This window comes from Photinus pyralis, unplaced genomic scaffold, assembly GCF_008802855.1.
Source record: "Photinus pyralis isolate 1611_PpyrPB1 unplaced genomic scaffold, Ppyr1.3 Ppyr1.4_LG9, whole genome shotgun sequence".
NCBI classification, from domain to species: domain Eukaryota; kingdom Metazoa; phylum Arthropoda; class Insecta; order Coleoptera; family Lampyridae; genus Photinus; species Photinus pyralis.
Window position 1 is genome coordinate 5452461 of NW_022170878.1, and position 20930 is coordinate 5473390.

The following is a 20930-nucleotide window of genomic DNA, read 5'->3' on the forward strand; positions in this document are numbered from 1 at the left end:
AGTTTTTAATACATGTGTGTCCAAATCTATAGCAGTACGTACAGGTGTCCCTCAAGGATCAGTGTTAGGACCCCTATTATATATTTTATACACTTCAAATTTTCATAAATGTCTAAAGCACTGTACATACCACATGTATGCTGATGATACGCAACTCTTATATAAAACATCTGATGCATGCCTAGATATGGACACCGTGAATATGCATCTCAGCGCTGATTTATCTAACATTCTGCAAACCTCTGAAAAGCATGGACTACAGCTCAATTGTAAAAAATCAGCTGTTATGTTATTCGGTAGATCGTTAATTGTTGACAAGTACAAGCATGCATTAAGGGTTAGGTTAAAAGATACGGTATTACCAATCGTTGATGAGTATAAAAACCTTGGTTTATTAATGTTAGACTCTAAGCTACGCTTCAAAAGACACATTGATCTAGTTGTTAACAAAGCTTTTATTAATCTTAAGATCATGTTTAATAGTAGGTTCATTATCAATCGTAACATTAAGATAATGTTATGTGAAGCATTGGTACTATCGCAATTTAACTACTGTGACTGTGTGTATGGTCCATGTATTGACCAAAGAGATTCCTTGAGAATTCAAAAGATGCAGAACTCTTGCCTTCGCCTAATATTTGGAATACGTAAATACGACCGAGTGACACATAAGCTAACGAACTTGAATTGGCTAAACATGAGTAATAGGAGATTGTTGCATTCCGCTTGTTTGTTCCATACCATACTGCAAACCAGAACTCTTACATATTTATTTGAAAAAGTAATCTTTAGGAGCTCCGTTCACGATTTAAATATTAGAGATAAGCTTTCAATAACGATACCCCACCATAAAACGACACTTTTTAAACGTTCCTTCAGTAACAATATAGCCAACCTCTACAATGAATTGCCAACTGATTTAAAACAATTATCTTCTTATGCATTCAAAAAGAAATTGTACCTCATACTCCTTGAAAGACAGAAACATGCTTAGCAACACCATTCTTTCTTTACTTTTTGTATAAATTTTTGTACTTTAGCTATAGATAGCAGTCTGCGCTTTTGCTTTTCACTCTTAGTTATAGTTATCTCTTTCTCTCTCTCATTACCGGGTCTTTAATAACAGTTGTTCTTGTCACTGTAATTAATACATATTGTTGAAGGGTTGAGTGGTAGAGCAGACGGGGTTATCTTGGTAGCTCCAATCTGAACTCCGCCCTATTGAGTTGTTCTTTTTTTTATAAATGGGTTAAAATACTGTCTTACTTAAAACTCAATAAATGTCATTATTATTATTATTAAACAACAATTTTAGTAAATAAACTAGGTTAGTTTTGCAAGTTATACCAACATAAAGCTAATCAGAAACAGTCACTACCAACTTAAAAAACCACACGATGGCGTCTAAGTCTTAACATATGTTGGACATTTTTGTGATATCATCATATGGTGATTGGCAGTCCATTTTTTTTAAGAGGTCCGTGACTGTATCGAACTAATTCTTATAAATAATTCCTTCTGCAAAACGACCTAAAAGTATTTGCGCCTACGCCACTGTACAATCGTGACATTTTCAAACAGCTGTTGTTTACACCTGGCTCCTCCTCCTAACCTAATTCTTTGTTTATGTCATCTCTTGCATAATAAGCAACTTTCTAATTAAAATAAACATTTCGTCATAACGAAATCTACATGTACTCCGTTCTTTTAAAGCGGCCGGCATACGCGCTGCCGCGCTTTTACAAATTGACCCGAAACGAGCGAAGGTTTAGCTTAAATTCGATCACGGACGCTCTCCGAGTACAGTCAGGTATATTTCGAATAATTTCCGAAAGCGCGCCCGTAGAATGCCTCCAAAAGTTCGTGATCAACGTCCACGACGTCACGGGTTTACCGTGGTGGGCGACCATCGTCTGCACCACGTTCTTTCTCCGTTCAACCGTAACCGTACCTCTAGCGCTGTACCAAAACTTCGTCATGGCCAAGGTGCAAAACGCGCAAGCGGAACTTATCGAGCTATCGAAGGAGTTGAAGAGGGAAGTCGCCGTCGCCGTCAAACTGTACGACTGGGACCAAAAGACGGCGGCGTACAATTTTAAACGATCTGTAACTCGTTCGCTTACCACCGGCTCGTATGATCAACGGCTAAGTTTCAGTTGAAAAAGCAATGGAAAGCGTTAATCGAACGCGACAATTGTCATCCGGCGAAGGCGAGCCTTTTAATTTGGTTCCAGTTGCCGTTGTGGGTTTGCTTTTCGGTCGCACTCCGAAACCTGGCATACCAGTTGCCCCATTCGCACGTGAACGCCGAGCTCGTTCATCACGATCTTTCCGTCGAAGGGTTCGGTTGGATCGTGAACCTAACACAGGTCGATCCGTATTTCGTGCTTCCGCTGAGTTTCGGGCTGATCAATCTGACAATTATCGAGGTAAATTACGATTGGGACGGCCAGTCGATTACAGTTTGTCGTAGATACAGGCAGCGTCGAGGAGGGGGTCTCCGTCCAAGTTTCAGAGGTTCGTTTTGAATTTTTTTAGAGGTGTTACGATCGTTATGGTTCCGGTAGCGGCGGGGGTGCCCTCTGTAAGTATGGTGCGTGGAGGGCTGTCGTTCATCTGTGTATTTCAGTGTATTACATTGTATTGGACCACGTCTAGTTTGTACGGGTTCGTTCAAAACTTGGTGTTAATGTCGCCGAAATTGAAACGATGGTGTAGGATACCGAAAACGCCCAACGACATAGATAAGCCATATAGTCATGTTATTAAAGGGATTAAGAATAAATTTGTTGTTTCGAAAATAAGTTAACTGTAAGGTGTGATTAAATTATCATTATTGTTTATTTTTTGAACACTTTATTAGGAGGCTCTGGAAACAACAGAAGGCTTTCCATAATTCTCCCAGACATGTACCATAGTTTTATAACTTTTTTCCAAAGCTTTTGAAAACCTCTTCAATCCTGAAAATGAGTTTAAAGGATTGGACCTCTCTATCAGCGTTTCACAAAGCCTATAACGCTATTTCAGAACATTCCCCTTCTCAGACCATTTTAGATCCTCTCCAAAATAAGCTCTCTTAGATGACTGTCCTAGATTCCTAGACCCTTCGCAAAGCTATTCATTTAGAAGTACCTAGACATAGGGATTTCCTCTGTCTACTTTTAAATGACAAAAATACTTCTGAAAGACGCCTAATTTTATGCAACCGAAATAACATGTTTCTTATGGAATTCTCTTCCGCACAAAATTAGAACATTCAGTTTCATATCCTCCGTTAAAATTGAGGGTTGTTTGTGGTGTCTTATATGGATTGCATTTAAATAACCACTAATTTTAAAGTGATCAAAGCTAGAAAATAAGTCTCTTACGCTCCTTAAACTATTACCGGCACTACTATACCAACTATATCACTGTATATAGCTAGGTCTTATCCAGGAATATGCTACAACGGTTTCCAGGACTTTTGTAAGTCCATCTATAGTTCTGGGTAGAGCATAGAAAAGGTCAGTAGCGAGCGTTAAATAAATTTTGGAAAGCCCTTTAAGCTCAAACCCTCGGAAAGCTTTCTAGAATAATTGAGCGATTTCTAATGGTTTATGGCTTTTCAAGAGTTTCATACCTCCAGGTTTGTTTAGATCCCGGCAAGGCTGATATACAGGTCTTACTTGGCACTCCCTAAGGTGTCTATACACACAGATCATTCTTCATTTCTAAAGGACCTTCTAGAATCTAGCCGATTGCAACTAGATTAGAAATTTTTGAAAAAGGTAGGGGCGGCTCTGGAAAAGGCCTACGAGAGTGGATGTTCTAAATAGTGGCGCTAATATTACTCACCCTCTCTTTAAACAAGAGAAACTAAGACTTGTTACTAAATATTAAAAGTTACCCACTTTTCATATCGATTAAAAATAAATGCGACAGAATGTCCTACAGTTATCTCGATTCTACGTTCTCCCTCAAAAAGTTCACCCCTAAACTACAGTGACTTTCCCTAAACATACTCTCGTAATACTTTTTCAAAAGGACCATCGAACGTATGCTTTCCTGACGACACAAACTCCTGGTGTTAAGTTCAATGGGCCCTTTCCTAAAACAAATGATATAAGGGTGTTAAACGATTTGGCGAAGAATGTAGAACCGGGGGTCGGGGGTATGGAACACCCTCCAGTGTACCATCTGAGATAATTGTATGGAAACAGAGCTGGGCAGTATTCTATTTTGTAAATACTTTTTAGTATTCAAATCCTTTAAAGTATTCAAATACTTTGTAAATAAATACCTTTATGGAAGCAGTATTTGTATTTGTAACTCAAATACTTTCACAAGTATTTGAATACTTAACCTTCCTTTTTTACCAAAATTCGACTACACCAAAATTTCTCGGGAAAACACTTTTTCTTATTAATTTTGGTGCGTAGAATCCAAAACAATTCGTACTCTTTCCATCAGACTTCTCAATCAAAAGTTATAGACTAGAAACCAATTTCGAAAGAAAATTCAAAGGGTGGTAACTTTTTATCTAGTAGCCCAATCTTCAAACTGTTTGAAATTATGGATTCTACAGGCCACATTCTATAGGAAAATGTTTTTTCCCGGTTGATCTCAGACATTTTTTTCCCGCCTCAAAAAAAGGCAGTACTTTTAAGTTATTCAAATATTTGAGAACAATTTAGAAATGTTTAGGGATAGTTTCCATTGTCACAAAATCAAATATAAAAATCCGATACAAACTGGTACACGTATTCTTAAGGATATAACTGGTATAAGAAAGGTCCTGGTAGGTACCTCCTATATAATAATATAATCATAATAATACGCTTTTACTCCCCAAAAATTTGTATATAACAATAGAAATATAAAAAAAACTAACCCCATACAAAGTATAACTTGATTTTTTAAGTAGTATTAAGCCTTTTATCTAGTATACTGTAACGGAAACGCTCCAGACGTGACGTCGCCTTTGGCGCTCTGGAATTTTCTAGGCGCGCGATAGTGGGAATGTTTGCGACGTATCTGGTAATTACGCGAGTGTTCTGGACTTACATTGCTTGCGTGTATAAATGGTTGCGGACCGAACATCGCAGGCAGTTTACTACCGAACGAGATCGAGTACGGATGAAACATCGAGTGCGGAAATATAAACTGCGAAGTGTGTGATATAAATAGTCGATATAAATTGTACAGTTTTTATAGTGTTTTAGTTTTGTTTAATAAATATTGATATAAATCGAACCCGAATTTATAAATCACGTTACAATACTATTTTAAATTTTTAATGTATTTGAGTGACAAGTAATTGAATACTTTTTATAGTATTCGAATACCTTTGATAGTATTAGAATACTTTTGAAAGTATTCGAATACATTCTAAAGTATTTGAATACTTTTCAATGTATCTGTATCTAGTATTCGCTTGTGCTGGACGTAGAAGTATTTAGTATTCAAATACCTTTGATTTGTGTAAAGTATTTACTATAAAAAGTATTCAAATACTTTTTGAAAGTATTCTGCCCAGCTCTGTACGGAAATGATCATTGAATTGTTCCCTACAACAATTAATGATATATATCGTCGTATACTCTGGCAGGTATTCATAATATCCCCAGACCCCCCGGTGCTACGGCCTCCCTCAAACCGTTCACCCTAAACACTGTCGTGATAGTTTTTCACGAAGGACCATCGAACATACCCTTTCTAACCCCACCAAGGTGTTAAGTTCAATGGGCCCTTTCCAAAAATTATGGTATACATGCTAAAGGTACTAATAAAGAGTAAAGATGGTATAACCGGGGGGGTCTGGGGGGGTATACGAAGACCATGATAATTGTATGAAAATGTACGGGTGGGGGATCCTTTCCGAACGAATATTGCACACCCCACACGTTCCTGGTTCAATGTAGAATGTAAGAACCTGGGGGGTTTGGACCCCCCCCCCCTAGTGTTAGTGGTATAATCAATACCCGAGGCCAAATTGTTGTGAAGGGGTCACGCCGCGACGCCTATACCTAGTATAAAAAATGCCCCCGAGTATGACAAATGCTTCTTCCATAAACTGCCTTGACAAATTCAAATTATTTGAATTTTAAATTGTAAGGGACGTCCTTAATTTTAAACGTGACTCATTTAAGGGAGTTTTTTTGCGATTTTATTTCTTCTCGTCTTTGTCGCGAAGTGCCGTGTTTGTATTTGAAACTTGGCGCCGGTGGAAAAATATTGATCGTCTATTGCAAAACTGATAATAGAGGTCGTTGTACCCCGCGGCGCTCAATAATTTCGTAAATTGTTGACTGTGACAATTCATGGCGCAACGCAAATGTAAAATTTCTACAATGCGCCCCCATTGCTATGGGTAATTCTTGCTGTAACCGAAAGAAGGAGAAAAAGTGAGCGCGCGCTAAACCGACGATGAGCAAAAATTCTAATCGAGTAATTTATCGTAGGAAAATCGTATTGCTGTTAGTCGGATTGGATAATGCAGGAAAGAGCGTCGCCGTCAAGGGCCTTGCCGGGGAACCTCTGGATACGGTAATGCCCACGGTCGGCCTATCCGTCACCTACCTAAAGTACGGCAGTTACTCGGTTAAGGTTTTCGATCTGGGAGGTGGACCGGATATTCGCGGAATTTGGCAACGGTACTTTGTCGATGTACGTTGAAAGGTATCAAATCTAGTTTTCTAAGACATGTCAAAATACGTGCATCGATTGATGTAACTTACCGCGCTTTTCTGGAATTTTAGAGAGCCTTCGGAGTTGCCAGGGCTAAGCAAGCCTAGGAATAGTGTAGAGGTGAGACAGAGCGTCTAGAAAACATTGAAGAATGCACTTGCTATGGAAACTCACTAATTGCTCTCCGGAGTCTTTAAGTGCTTTCGACAGCCCCCTCCATAGCATCCGAGTACGTTTTATACAGCTTTCGAAGCACTTATAGATCCTTTTAAGAATTTCCTGTACGTCCCAGTGCCAGATAAGCCTTTTAAAAGCATACCAAAGTGCTTCCAAACCTTTTCCAGAATGATAAAGCACTTTTTCTGATTGTCTTAGGCTTTATGGACCAATTTTCAGTTTTCTAAGCACCAACAGAACAACTTAGATTCGCAATTCTCCAGAATAAGGCGCTCTAAAGTTCTAGAAAGTGAAAAGTCCTCCTCTGAAAGCATCTTGAGAAGGTTTTGAAAACAGTTTCGGGAATAATAAGAAAAATCCAGAGATTCATTTTCGCCCTCTCACCCAGCGGTTTTCTTCTGGAACGAATCTAAAACAGGCCTAGAAAGTTGTAGAACGATGTACTGGAAGGTTGACGGTAGCATTTTCGAATTGCCGCGCGTTTTGAAACAAATGTGCGCGATCGTGATTTTCGTAAAAAACGATACTGTACAATTTTACAAAACAGCACCGACTTTCACCACAATATGGGTTTAGGGTTCTTCTTATCCTCTACTATAAAGTTGACTCTGTGCCAAGGACTGCTTTAACCCCTGATTCTTGGGATTGATTGAAAGTAAGCCCCAAAACGGATAAATTGACTGTTTGCATTAAACCGTATTTAGGGATGGACACGAACTTGAGCTAAACTCAACTCGGCTCGAAAGCTCAAAGTATGTCATTCGAATCGGTGTCTTTTTCGAGTCGAGTCGAGCTACTTGTTTTGAGCTTTCTAGCTTATCGAGCAGATCGATCGAATTTATAAGCGATGCAAGCTTTTTAGGGGAGGGTTATCAAGCATTCCTCCTTGAACAATGTGGGAGTAACTCTAACACCGTGGGGGTCGGGGGGGGGGGGGATTTCCCCAGTCACACACAGATACATCCCGGAAGAAATTTCTGTGAATCTTCCTAAGGAATTGATACTGGAAGCCGAGAGCTATGCTGTATACCTACCTATGTGTGGCTATACCCCCCAGACCCCCCGGCGTTAGACTTACCCCCAAATGGTTATACTTTTAGCACTCTTGTGAATTTTCAGAGAGAATAATAAAAATTCGAAGGATGGAAAATTATTGCAAGAGTACTAAGGGTTCAACAACTTGGGGGGGGGGGGCTGGAATATCCCCCAGCCACACACAGATACATTCCCTGAAAGGAATATTCTGTGAATCTATCTCCCTCACGAATGGAATCCATGAGCTATTCCGTATATTTACCTGCGCCTGGTTGGGGACCCCCCCCCCACCACCCGGTCTAGACTCGGCCGCAAATTTTCAGCACTCTTGTACCCTCATTGAAAAATGATCACAAGAGTACTACATGTTTAACAATTCGAAGCGGAGTCTAACACTCGTGTGGGGGGGGGGAGTCTAAATACCCCCACTCACACACAGATACATTCCAGAAGAGATATTCCATGAGCTTCCCCAAGAATTGTTATTGGAAGTCCCAAGAGCTATTCTGTATACCTACCTGTGTGTGGCGGGGGAATAGTCCATACCCCCCCGATTTTAGACTCGCCTCCTAATTTTTCAACTTTCAGCACTCTCATGAACAGTTTAAGAGAGAATCGTCAAAATTCGATTGCTCTCCTTCAAAATGATCACAAGAGTACTACAGGTTTAATAATTCGAAGGGGAGTCTAAGACCGGAGGGGGGGGGGGGCTGAATACCCCCAGCCACACACAGATACGTTCCAGAAAAGTGATATTCCATGAGCTTATGAACGAATTGTTATTGGAAGTCCAAGAGCTATTCTGTATACCCCCCCCCCCCCAGCACTCTCATGAACAGTTTAGAGAGAATCGTCAAAGTTCGATGACTCTCCTTCAAAATGATCACAAGAGTAGTATATGTTTAACAATTGGAAGGGGAGTCTAACACGGGGGGGGGGGGGTATGGAGAGGGGTATCCATACTCCCCAGCCACACACAGGTACATTCCAGGAAAGAAATATTCCGTTAATCTCCCTCAGGAATTGTTATTGGAACCGGAATAGTTTTGAGCCGAGCTGAACTTATTATTTTCGAGTCGAGTTCGACATCTATAGTTTCAGGCCGAGCTTGATTTTCAAACAGTTCGGGTCGACTCGATGCCATCCTTAACCGTATTCCCCCCCCCCCCCCCCTAGGGGAAAAGCAAGCCCTGGTCACGAAATGATCAACTGTCTTTTACAGGTGCACGGTGTAATCTTTGTCGTCGACTCCAGCGACTACCACCGTCTGGACGAGGCCAGGGACGTCCTCAACGATATGCTATCGCACGAGAAGATTAGAGGTAAACCGATCCTCCTGCTCGCGAACAAGCAGGACCGGCAGGAGGCGCTCGACGAGCTGGACATCGTCGAGAAGTTGGAGCTGGAACCTTTGGTGAACAGTCGACGGTGCCCCACCCTTGTCGAGACGTGCGCGGCGACCGATAAGTCGCGCCCCGATCCGGGCATACAAAAGGGATACCATTGGCTGATCAATTTCATCATCAGAAACTATCCAGTTCTCAACACGCGCGTGGAACAGGACGTCAGGCAGCAACGTCTCGAGGAACAGGCCGAACGTTTGGAGAAGATCGAGAAATTGCGCAAGTTCAACGAGGGTGCGCGAGTGGACGACGACCTGATCGAGTCCTATTCCGATTACGATCGTAAATTGAACGGTTCCGTAGTTCGCGACGACAGTCTGGACGAGTCCAAAGATATTTTTTACATCAGAACCGATTACATTAACCGCGGGGGAAGCTTTTCGAGTTCGAAATCGAACGACTCGTTCCCCTGTACGTATCACACAGAGGAACGGCCCAAGTCGGCCGTGCAATGGGTGAAAAACCAGCTCGCGAACTCGCAGAGTACGCTTCCGTTTGTCGGTCTTTTGGCCAATAAAACGACACCCGTCCATTTATACGGGGTGCACCCGCAAAGTGCAAGCGAACGTCGACGGCAGTTTGTCGGTAGTGTCAGGACACAATCGGCAGGCGCGAGGGTTCCGACTGTGGACGGTAGAAGCGAGTTGTTTCATTTAAATAACTTCCACGTACCCGGGACGAAGGAGAATGGCACCCGCTGGGCGGAACGGAGGAAAGTTTAGAATAAGTTAGGCTTAAGCGTAAAAACACTTTATAAATAAATTTATTTTGTAACAAATAATACAAATTTACATAAGGAACGAGGGTAAAGTAGGTGCACGATCGTTATAGTTTCAGGGGAGGGGGTTGGGGGGGTATCACAACCGCTGCACTGTCCTTTATAGTACGTATACAAATCTAAAGTGCCTAAATCTGTAAATAAGACTAACGAAAACAATAAAAATAAAGCGTATCACAATCTACCTATTAGATTAGAGGAAAAAGAATCGTCGGGCGATCAAAAGGACGATCATTCCAAGCAACACCCACATAACCATCTCCCACAGTCGATCTCTGCAAGGAACCATCGCAATTAGTGAGCGCCAAAGTGATTTTATAACGCAACTCGTATAGCTCTATCTTTTAAAGGTAAAAAGCATACGGTTTTCTGTAGAGTTTCAACCACAAGCATTAAAAAATTTCTGCGCCTGCGCATTTCAACTTTGGCAGATCGCGATTCCAAGTGAGACCCCTGGTGGCAGAGCATGGCAATACATGCAGTTAGGTGCAGACGGCGTTTCTTTACTTACACTGCACTTACGCAACCATAAATAAGCTGTCGTTAGAAAGTTATCTTGGTAGATTTCGTCTTCCCCAACGTTTTAATTGTGAACAGTGTAATTACACAAAAAAAATAGGAGATACATATATGTCATTCTGTAACACACTGCACTTTGAAAGACTTCAGCTGCAATCAGTGTAATTACGCTACAATTAATAACGTTCGTTTAAAGCGTCACCTTATAACTTACAATCTTTTCAAAATTTTTTTGTGATCAGTGTAATTACGTTACTCGCAATAAGCGCAACTTAAAGTGGCGTATGTTAAAACACTACTAATAAGATTTATGCTTAGTAATTGTAAAATTTTTCCTCGATTATTATTTCGGGTGAATGCTTTCCAAGTATGGTCCTATCGAGGGGATTTCATTGGTTGAGAAAAAGTTGGCTAATTGGTGGAACGCGGTCGAATAGTCGATGGGAGTAGTTCAAAAAAATTAGGGTGGTCGGTAGACAATCGCAGGGGGGTCAATGCGCGTTGAGCCACGATAGCGTTCGCATCGAGTGGGTAAGTTTGCGCGTGGTGCTTTTATAAATAGTGCAGATCACGGCTAGATCAGTGAATAAGATATAGCGTGACCGTCAGTGAGAATAAATCAATCACCTTTAATTTACCTCAGGGTGGATGTTATATTTTTGTGTTAATCACCTTCATGCATTTAAATGAGACAGTGTGAAGTCGACCAACCAGTGAACATTACTTGTTGAAAAGGGAAGTGCGTTTAAATCAAGCAGGGGAAAAAAGTCTCCGCGGTTTTTCAGTTATTCCTAATACAAAATTTCATACTGCCCCCCCCCCCACACAATTTTCTAATTTCACTTTTTTCTAGTGATCGTTTGCGCTTGTTTTGCGCCCCGAGTACCTTTGTTTGCACCCCCGTCATTTTTCAGTTATTCCAAATTCAAATACAAAATTCCATACTGCCCTCTCTCAGTTTTTGAATTTGAAGTTTCTTCTAATCATCGTATGCGCCCCCGCCGTTTTTCAGTTATTCCAAATCCAAAATTCCACACTGCCCCCTCCCCAGTTTTCAAATTTACGTATTTTTCTAGTCATCGTTTGCGCCCCGAATACCTTCGTTTGCATCCCCGCTGTTTTTCAGTTATTCCAAGTACAAAATTCCATACTGCCCCCCTCCCTTGCCGTTTTTTAATTATTCAAAATCCAAAATTTCATACTGCCCCCTCCCCAGGTTTCATATTTACGTTTTTTCTAGTCATCGTTTGCGTCCCGAATACCTTCGTATGCATCCCCGCTGTTTTTCAGTTATTCCAAGTACAAAATTTTATACTGCCGTTTTTCAATTATTCCAAATCCAAAATTCCACACTGCCCCCCCCCCAAATTTACGTGTTTTTCTAGTCATCGTTTGCGCCCCGAATACCTTCGTTTGCACCCCCTCCGTTTTTCTGTTATTCTAAATACAAAATTCCAGAATGCCCCCCCCCCCGTTTTCAAATTGCACGTTTTTAAGTAATCGTTTGCGCCCTGAATACCCCGCCACCGCTGCGTTTCAGTTAGTTACTCCAAATACAAAATTCCATACGCCCCCCCCCTCCAGATTTCAAATTTCAGGATTTTTTAGTGATCGTTTGCGCCCCCACCGTTTTTCAGTAATTCCAAATACAAAATTCCATACTGTCCCCTCCCCCAGGTTCAACTTTCGCGATTTTTTTTATCGTTTGCGCTTGCTTTGCACCCCGAACACCGTAGTTTAAGTCCTCAGTGTTTTCCAGATATTTCAAATACAAAATTGCATACCGCCCTCCCCCCCCAAGTTTTCAAATTTCACGTTTTTTAGTGATCGTTTGCGCCGCCGCAGTTTTTCAGTTATTCCAAATATAAAATTCCATACTGCCCCCTCTTCCAGGTTCAAATTTCGCGTTTTTCTAGTGATCGTTGGCACCCCCGCCGTTTTTCAGTTATTCCAAATATAAAATCCATACTGCCCCCCTCCACCCCTTGTTCAAATTGCACGTTTTCAAACGACACGTTCCATAGTGATAGTTTGTGCCCCGAACACCTTCGTTTACGCCCCCGGCGTTTTTCAGTTATTCCAAATACAAATTCCATACGCCCCCCCCCCCCGTTCTCAAATTTCACGTTTTTTTAATGATCGTTTGCGTTTGGTTTGCGCGCAAATACCTTCGTTTGCGCCCCAGCCGTTTTTATTCATTCCAAATACAAAATTCCATACTACCCCCCCTCCCGACAGTTTTCAAATGGCACGTATTGTAGTGATCGTTTGTGTTCCAAACAGCTTCGTTTACGCCCCCGGTGCATTTTAGTTATTCCAAATACAAAAATTCCATACTGCCCCCCCCCCCTCCAAATTTCACATTTTTGCTAGTACTCGCTTGCGTTTGGTTTGCGCCCCCCGCCGTTTTTCATTTAATCCAAGTACAATATTCCACACTGCCCCCCCCCCCTCACTAGTTCTCAAATTGCGGATGCGCACATTGAGATATGTTTGTTAGGTTTGATTAACAGTGAGCGGACTAAACTCATCGACATATAACAAATGGGCAGCGCCTGTCAATGATAACCGCGGATACTGCAGGTAAGAGAGAAGGGAAAACTAAGAGGGCAAACTGTCTTTTACGGTTGCACATCTGATTGGTTCTTTCAACTTCATTACACAACATGCTTTTTACCTTTAAAACCTTGACTTATGTTATCAAAAAATGGCACTTACTTATTTGATTGCGGAATACTATTGACAAACGCCTCCGGAACCTCCCCAACACTCGCACCAGCCGTTCTATGTCGAACCGAATCATTCGTCTTCGAATCCTCCTCCGCCTTCAGCGCGATGTGGTTCAACATCGAGCTCTCCTCGGTCGTCAGCGGATCGGAGGTCGCGCCCTGCGACAGCTTATCGCATATCCTACCGCAGATGGTGCACTCCCACGATTTCGACTTCTTCGCGAGCGCCTGCCTCTCCTCCTTCGTGTACTCCAGCGAGCCGATCGTGCCCGCCGCCGACGTTGGCATAAAGGCGATTAGGGCGAGCAGGGCGGTACGTATCGACCACGACGGCTGCCAACTTTCGGGATGGTGGCCCGAGATCGACAGGCAGATCTTTTTGTTTATCTCGAAGCGACCGTTCGGCTAGAAATTTTAAATATTCAACCGTTTGTACGGGCAAAGAGTTAAGTTTAGAGAGTAGCTCGCCCGGAGCCTTCATACTTGTAAAGGTATAAATTACCGTCAGTAAGATAATGTTAGGCGGCTGCATGGGATACTCGGACGGTAGCAGTATACGCCCGTGGTACACCCCATCTTCGAATTCCGTATTCGGCGGTCCACGAACCGTAAAGTGCCACTCGAACAGGTTATCTTCCAGCGGTGTCGCGAAGTATTCCTCTGTCGGATCTGCCAGTTCGCAGGCTTCTCGCATCAGTCTTTTGACGCCTTTTTCATAAACAAACAATTACGTGTACTTGTAGATGATTGGAAAGCACTTACCTGGACTTTTTAGGTTGTATTGCGATTTAAGCGACATACTTACAGACTAAATATTTACAAAAAGTACAGTTAATCGATCCGTTATTTCCTAAATACAGCGAATTTTGTAAATTTCAACTAATGTTTTGCACAAAAAATAGAAATTCACCCTGTATGCACAAGTTTCAGCTGATTAATGAGTATGAGTAAAGACATTGTTGCCGCATTAAGGTAAACAAAAACATACGACTTTGGTGATGTTGCCAAATGTATTCTAACATAAACCCTTGTCTACACAACAAAATAACATTCAAGCGTCTGCCGTCACATCGTTTCAAACATGGTCCCTGTGTCGCCGTCTATCTCGTTTTAAGCTGCATTCAAATTAATGAGTGAAATTATTACGTCAACTTTACATGAAGGACTCATTCGCAATGCATGAAATTAATAGGTAAAATTAAGGTGTAAATAGTGTCTCCATCTATTTAACAACGAGACAATTGGTTAAAACAACACCTTGTAGTGCAAGATACACTTTTCTGTTCTCCATATCATTGTAGACGTAACAAAATCAAAACAAAAAAAGGCATGGTCGTAATAGCTTCCATTCCATTTCCTATCGTTACATCATTACATGTGGAATTTCACATACCGACTGTCGAATTCCTCTGGCTAGTCGCTCGACCATTTCATTACCCTTAATCAGCTTTCACAGACTGTCAAGTTTCGAGTCAACTCCAGCACAAAAAAACCAGGAGTTTACTTGTGGCTATACCGTTATACACTGCCTATTTTTGAGCCCCGAAAAAAAAAATTGTCTCACATCGACCCGGAAAAAAATTTTCTTATAGAATGTGGCCTGTAGAATCCACAATTTCAAACAGTTCCAAGATTGGGCTACTAGTTCAAAAATTACAGCCCTTTGAATTTTTTTTCGAAATTGGTTTCTAGTCTATAACTTTTGATTGAGAAGTCTGATCGAAAAAGTACAAATTGATTTGGATTCTACGCACCCAAATGAATAAGAAAAAGTGTTTTCCCGAGAAATTTTGGTGTAGTCGAATTTTGGTAAAAAAGGAAGGTTATACACTGCCTTTTGTGAGCCCCGAAGAAAAAATTGTGTCAGATCGACCCGGAAAAAAATTTTCTTATAGAATGTGACCTGTAGAATCCATAATTTCATACAATACCAAGATTGGGCTACTAGTTCAAAAGTTACAGCCCTTTGAATTTTTTTTCGAAATTGGTTTCTAGTCTATAACTTTTGATTGAGAAGTCTGATCGAAAAAGTACAAATTGATTTGGATTCTACGCACCCAAATTAATAAGAAAAAGTGTTTTCCCGAAAAATTGTGGTGTAGTCGATTTTTGGTAAAAAAGGAAGGTTATCTATCCGTGTAAAAAACGAAACGAAATTCTAGAAAACAATATTTTTGCAAAGGTTCTTGATTTCTCCGTTTGTAATTCATTTGACAGGAACCGGAAACCTGAACACAAATGACAGCTAAATTTATAAATACCACAACGTGTAATTGACAGTCGACGCGTAGAGGGACATCCTTGCCCAAAAATAGACGGTCAATAATTCTGTGACCACATCGTAATTTCTTGGTGCGGCGGTAACGGAGCCACAGTCATCCACTGTGTTGTGACAGTTTTCAAAGTTTGGGGTTAATTTTATTCATCTTCTTAATAAATTCTTCCTTCTTTTGTAAGTCTACTTTTAACGATGGCGGTTAACGAATCGGGGAACACCCTTGTAAAGGTTGAATTAGAGCAAGAAGAGGAAGTCATATCAACTCTTCAGAGAGACGACTACGTCACCAATGAAACTTCAGTTCCGATAAAGCAAGAGGAAGAAGAAGAAGTGATTTTAAATGCTGCCAATGATGCAGACATGGTGTGTATTAGAGAAAATGTCAGTGTCGGTCGTCAACAACGAAGCTGTGATAGTGTCGATGCCGAATGCAACAAACGTAAGGTCATGAAGAAACACAAGGCTTTTAAATGTGACAAGTGCGACTTCTCGACGTCTCGTAAATTATACGTGAAAATTCACCTCGCGAAACACGACGGAGTTACGGAATTTAAATGTGACAAGTGCGACTATGGGACTAATTATCCAGCAAATTTTAAAAATCACGTTGTCAGGCATCAAGTTTTTAAAGATCTTAAATGTAATAATTGCGAATTCGCGACGAATAATGAACGTTACTTGAGACGGCACAAGTTAACACATGCGGATTCCAAATTCAAATGTGACCAATGCGATTTCGGTACTCAAGTTAAAATGTACTTAGACGAACATGTGAAAAGACATCTCATAAAGCCGGGAGTTTCTACACAGTATAAATGCGCCATTTGTGATTACACAACATATACTCCCTCAAATTTGACTCGACACGCCTCGATTCACAAATCTAAAGGTTTTAAGTGTAACGATTGTGACTACTCGACGATTAGTAAATCGCACTTGACACGCCACCTCTTGACACACAAAGTTTGTAAAGATTTGAAATGTGACTATTGCGATTATGCGACAAATTTTGAAGTGCTTCTAAAGAAACACCTTGTAACTCACAAGATTTCTAAAGATTTTAAATGTGATAAGTGTGATTATGCGACGAATTTTAAATCGTACTTCAACACACACCTCCTGGTACACAGTGATTCTAAAGAATTTAAATGTGATCTGTGCAATTACGCGACATCGAATCGAGTATACCTCAACAAACACCTCACGAGACACAGCACTATCAAACAATTTAAATGTACACAGTGCAATTACGCATCGAACACGCAAACGAGTCTATGTCACCACGTAGCAAAACACAAAGTCGCAAAGGACCTGAAATGCGAGCACTGCGATTACGCGACGAACAACAAATCGAACTTACGCAAACACATCACCGTGCACAACGCAGTCAAGGAGTTCAAATGTGACGTCTGCGATTTCAGCACGAACAACCGGCCGTACATGAGCGTTCACCTCTCGTTACACTCGACCTCCAAGGAGTTTAAATGTGACCGTTGCGATTTCGCCGCATCTAACGAACTCTACCTGAAACGACATCTCCGAAAGCACCTCGCGACGCAGGCGAAAACTTCGGGGAAATTGAAATGTGACAGTTGTAATTTTGCGACTTTGGTCAAGTGGCGTTTGGTACAGCACATGGCGACGCACCAAGTTGCGAGTACGTAGCGCGTGTGATAATTGCATGTCTGGGTAGACTGCCTATTAGAAGGGGCGGTGTTTAATCTCTCAGATTATTTCTGCAACAGGTGTGGAGGGTCCCTGATTCAAATCAGGAGTGAACCCCCTCACTTAAGAATAAAGACAGCATGCAGTGTAGCAATATTTATACTTGTTGACCTTAACTTAAATAAAGGTTACTATACAGGGTGTCAATTTTAAAACTTGCAGTCTGCCATATTTTCCAAACTAAAGAAGATATTGAAAATTGCGCAAAACCGTTTCGGGGGGAACCAGAATGACGTTATGAGTGACAGTCCCCCACCCCCCCTTAACCACCCCTCTTCCTAAATGGGAACCCCATACTTGTGACACATCGTTGGAAAGCTACTGAAAAATGCAGGAGGGTTGGGACATGTCATCTTCAGGACAGTTGACAATGCCCTCCTGCAAAGTCCTTCCGGCACCCGCAGAACAGGAACTGAAATCGGAGGGTTTACCATTACCGGTGGCTTCATGGAGGTCCCTGATTTTCCGCAACCCATCATACACTCGCAAATTTATTACCCGAAATGCCAACAATCGCCGTCGCCTTTCATTACTGTGATGAATGCATGTAATTAGCATGGGTGTTCAAACAAGTTTTCATCCTAATTTGTGTAGTCATCACATCATCACCGAAGGACGAGCGCGTCTATTCTCTCACAGAAAACTGGGCGGATCCCTCTCATTGTACCAAACCTCCCTTAACTAGAAGTGAGTCGCAAAAGGAATACGCGCACCGAGGCATTGTGCTTATCATTGCATAAACTTAATTACTTCCGTTTCCTCCTTCTGAAGACCACGTACGCTTCTCACAATAGACGAATTCATCATTGTAAACCGGCTTCATTTACGTTCAAGGACCTCCCTTGCATTGTTAAACGATGAGCTAATAGTTTAAAATCAAAGTTAGGAATCGCCCGAATTCTACAGAAAACGCCCCAACGTGTCGGCAAGCGCGGCCATCACAATCACGTATTGATTAATAGGCAAAAGGTCACCTAGTTTCCATTCTAGGTCATCTCCCAAGATTTGATTGAATCGAATCAAGAAATTTCTCAACCGAGCGCGCGCTTACGTAACATTCTAAAATTAACAACAACACCATAAGTAAATTATTTATTAAAACTAATTTCTACCATTATTCATCGTAGTCCATCATCATTCTAGATTGTACCTAACTGTTTACTTACAGCATGTGACGAGAATAGAATATGTAAACAGATTTGTTGCAACGTGGCGATTAGTTTAATTAGTCACAATATTATTAATTGATCTTTTATCATCAATATAAATATATCGCCCCGTCAACGCAAAGGAGCCCGATTGTAATTCGTGGAATTTATACTTGGTTTATTTGCCAAAAATAATGAGATTTTTTCATTTAAAAATAACAATTTTTTATGTTGCCGTGCCAATACGAAGTACTCGATACTATAAAGGGCGTAAGATCGGGTCCGTAATTAATTAGGGGGTTATCTCTCCCTACCTAATTTTGATAAAAAGTCAAAAATCCCAAAAACACGTTTAGAAGGATATTAATGGAAGGTTGACCTTAGTTTTAGCATCCATTCCCGCAACCCTCAACTACCCGCACTTTAAAATTGTCATATACACCCCCTCTATCGCGTGACACATAGTTTTTAAAGGCCATAAAATTCCCAAAATCAAATTACACTAACAAAAATGTGTTTATCTACATTCATGTTCATCACAGAATTTTTTTGAAGATCTGCCCTGTAATTCTCTCAAATAATGGCAAGATTTGCGTTTCAGCCAAAATTACCGTAAACAAAAGCCGTAATTAATTCGTCGATTGCAACCGTTCCCGGCAAGATACCTATTTCAATTATCTTCGTTGCGTCCGAAATCGATATTTTAGCATTTCAGCTCCGTTAAGCAGGTTACTTTGGTTGATTTAAATCGAGCATTAAAACTGCAAGGCCATGCAGGTTACACAGAGAGAATGCAGCGGGTGTTAATTGGAATTACGAATTAAGAAATTTTATCCGGCAAATTAACGTAATAAGCGGTAGCTAATTAATTCTACTAATTTCTACTAATTTCACTAAGCACTGTTAATTGATTTGTGTTTACTTGGAGCCTACCGTCGTAGACCGTTAATACAAGGTGCAGCATCCCTTGGTGGCGCCCGAGTGCAGTTCCGTTCCGCTGTCTCCTGCCGTCGTTTCGCCGTCGTTCCCCAACTACTGCTCCGCCTTGACTTGTAAATTACAATTGGATTTCCTATTATATTCATTAAAATCTCTTTTGTCAATTAACCTTATGATTTGATTTTACAAAGTAGAACCGAAACCACCGTTTGGGCGCGAGCAAGGGTGGGCGCGAATAAAAAGAGGAAGAATAAGGATCATTTTAGCTAGTAGAAGTGAGACACCATCTCCATCACTTTTTGTGACGACACAAGATCATGATCTTGGGATTTCCCCCGGGTAATGCACATATTTATTAATTTATTTTTTGGATTCAATAGTCCGATTTTCAATTTTCTGGGCGATTTGGATCCTTTTTTGGTTTCGGATATCTACATCTATATGCTATATCTATTTGCACTCAATCCGTGGACACACTGTATGTAATGTGCTATTTTTGATAAGTTATTGTTTACTGATTTTCTTTTGTTTCATTCTTACTTAGTTATATTTTATCCCCACTTAGTCTAATTTTTAGCTCTTTGTTCTTTATTAGTTTGACTTTTAGTTTCTCATTTTAATTGTTTTTATTGTTATCTTGAGTTGCGTTTCTGCCTAATTTTCTGACGTAATTTTAATATTCCTTTACTTATGCTCCTTTTTCATTTTTTGTTTGTTCTGTTAATAGCTGTTCCTTTAGCCCGCCTTTTACTTTTAGCTCTTTTCCGTTTCTGTTATCATTTTTAATTCCTTTTTTAGTATTAATTTTTTTAATTCCTGGCATTTAGTTGCAATTCTATTTCCCTTAGTTGAATTTTCTTTTGAGTTCCTTAGTGTTATTAATTAGTTTTTCTTGTATAATTTTTAGGGTACCTTTTAGTATCCTCCTTAGCTCTTTTTTAGCTATTTTTTTAGTTTTGTGTTTAGTTTATGTTTCTCTATCTGGCCCCTTCCTTTGTTTTTTTAAATGTGGTTTTTTAGCTTCCATTTCAGTTGCTTATTGGTGCTATTTTTAGTTTTTAATTCGTTCTCATTTCATCTATAATTTCTTTTTACTCCTTTTTTACTTATGCCATCTTTACTTCTTTTTGGTTCCGCTTTTGTTTTTTGGCTTTCTATTTAATTTTTTATTTCCTTGTCCTTTCTCCATTCTTTAATTTCTTATATTGTTTCTTAAGCATCTCTTTTATCTTCCTTATTGATCCTTATTTTTTTACTTCTCGTCTTAATTTCTTTTCAGTGCCTATTTGGCCTTCGGAAAATTGGTTATAACGAGACAGATCAAACGGGTACTATAAAGAAAGCAAAAGAACTAAACAGCGAACTAAAAGAAACGAAAATGAAATGTTTTTTTTTAGCTTTACTATATGTTCTTTATTTAGTTTCTGCGCTATTGCTGTTTTGTTTCTTTTATAGTATTTTTCCCATTGTAGCTTCTCTATTAGTCCCATTTTGATATTTTTTTTACGATATTTAGAATGAAAATTCAGAAAA

The 20930-nt window shown here is 40.4% G+C and overlaps 4 protein-coding genes across 6 annotated transcripts; 3 read left to right on the forward strand and 1 right to left on the reverse strand.

The window, feature by feature from the left end:
* Positions 1-1597: 1597 nt before the first annotated feature.
* On the forward strand, positions 1598-2843 carry LOC116180286 (cytochrome c oxidase assembly protein COX18, mitochondrial). 2 transcript variants are annotated; one of them, XM_031500194.1, is made up of 4 exons: positions 1598-2106; positions 2157-2429; positions 2474-2584; positions 2630-2843. In XM_031500194.1, exons 1-4 carry the CDS (start codon positions 1693-1695, stop codon positions 2807-2809), a joined length of 978 nt encoding a protein of 325 aa, XP_031356054.1. In that variant the 5' UTR covers positions 1598-1692; the 3' UTR covers positions 2810-2843. The 2 variants fall into 2 exon arrangements, with proteins under 2 accessions (XP_031356054.1, XP_031356055.1); XM_031500195.1 differs by having other exon boundaries at positions 2480-2584.
* Positions 2844-6283: 3440 nt separating this feature from the next.
* On the forward strand, positions 6284-10026 carry LOC116180285 (ADP-ribosylation factor-like protein 13B). The gene is made up of 3 exons (XM_031500192.1): positions 6284-6383; positions 6441-6645; positions 9101-10026. Exons 1-3 carry the CDS (start codon positions 6346-6348, stop codon positions 10001-10003), a joined length of 1146 nt encoding a protein of 381 aa, XP_031356052.1. The 5' UTR covers positions 6284-6345; the 3' UTR covers positions 10004-10026.
* LOC116180287 (ubiquitin-conjugating enzyme E2 J1-like) lies at positions 10027-14802 on the reverse strand. Of its 2 annotated transcripts, XM_031500197.1 has the most exons (5): positions 14070-14802; positions 13810-14015; positions 13297-13712; positions 10245-10334; positions 10027-10205 (listed from the first exon to the last, which is right to left on the reverse strand). In XM_031500197.1, the coding sequence occupies exons 1-4, from the start codon at positions 14104-14106 to the stop codon at positions 10253-10255; spliced, it is 741 nt and encodes a 246-aa protein (XP_031356057.1). In that variant the 5' UTR covers positions 14107-14802; the 3' UTR covers positions 10027-10205; positions 10245-10252. The 2 variants fall into 2 exon arrangements, with proteins under 2 accessions (XP_031356057.1, XP_031356056.1); XM_031500196.1 differs by having other exon boundaries at positions 10027-10334; positions 14070-14801.
* An 862-nt stretch (positions 14803-15664) lies between these two features.
* LOC116181206 (zinc finger protein 808-like) lies at positions 15665-17451 on the forward strand. Its single transcript, XM_031501502.1, has one exon. The coding sequence runs from the start codon at positions 15778-15780 to the stop codon at positions 17248-17250; it is 1473 nt and encodes a 490-aa protein (XP_031357362.1). The 5' UTR covers positions 15665-15777; the 3' UTR covers positions 17251-17451.
* Positions 17452-20930: the final 3479 nt, after the last annotated feature.

Excerpts from the sequence above, each read along its gene's own strand:
- LOC116180286 (XM_031500194.1), top strand. The coding sequence starts at position 1,693 with ATGTACTCCGTTCTTTTAAAGCGGCCGGCATACGCGCTGCCGCGCTTT. Across the intron at positions 2,107-2,156 it reads CGTACAATTTTAAACGATCT|TTGAAAAAGCAATGGAAAGC; the intron begins GTAACTCGTTCG and ends GCTAAGTTTCAG. Across the intron at positions 2,585-2,629 it reads TAGCGGCGGGGGTGCCCTCT|TGTATTACATTGTATTGGAC; the intron begins GTAAGTATGGTG and ends TGTGTATTTCAG.
- LOC116180285 (XM_031500192.1), top strand. The coding sequence starts at position 6,346 with ATGGGTAATTCTTGCTGTAACCGAAAGAAGGAGAAAAA. Across the intron at positions 6,384-6,440 it reads AACCGAAAGAAGGAGAAAAA|GAAAATCGTATTGCTGTTAG; the intron begins GTGAGCGCGCGC and ends AATTTATCGTAG. Across the intron at positions 6,646-9,100 it reads GGCAACGGTACTTTGTCGAT|GTGCACGGTGTAATCTTTGT; the intron begins GTACGTTGAAAG and ends TGTCTTTTACAG.
- LOC116180287 (XM_031500197.1), bottom strand. The coding sequence starts at position 14,106 with ATGTCGCTTAAATCGCAATACAACCTAAAAAGTCCAG. Across the intron at positions 14,016-14,069 it reads ATACAACCTAAAAAGTCCAG|GCGTCAAAAGACTGATGCGA; the intron begins GTAAGTGCTTTC and ends TTTATGAAAAAG. Across the intron at positions 13,713-13,809 it reads CTAACATTATCTTACTGACG|CCGAACGGTCGCTTCGAGAT; the intron begins GTAATTTATACC and ends TAAAATTTCTAG.
- LOC116181206 (XM_031501502.1), top strand. The coding sequence starts at position 15,778 with ATGGCGGTTAACGAATCGGGGAACACCCTTGTAAAGGTTGAATTAGAG.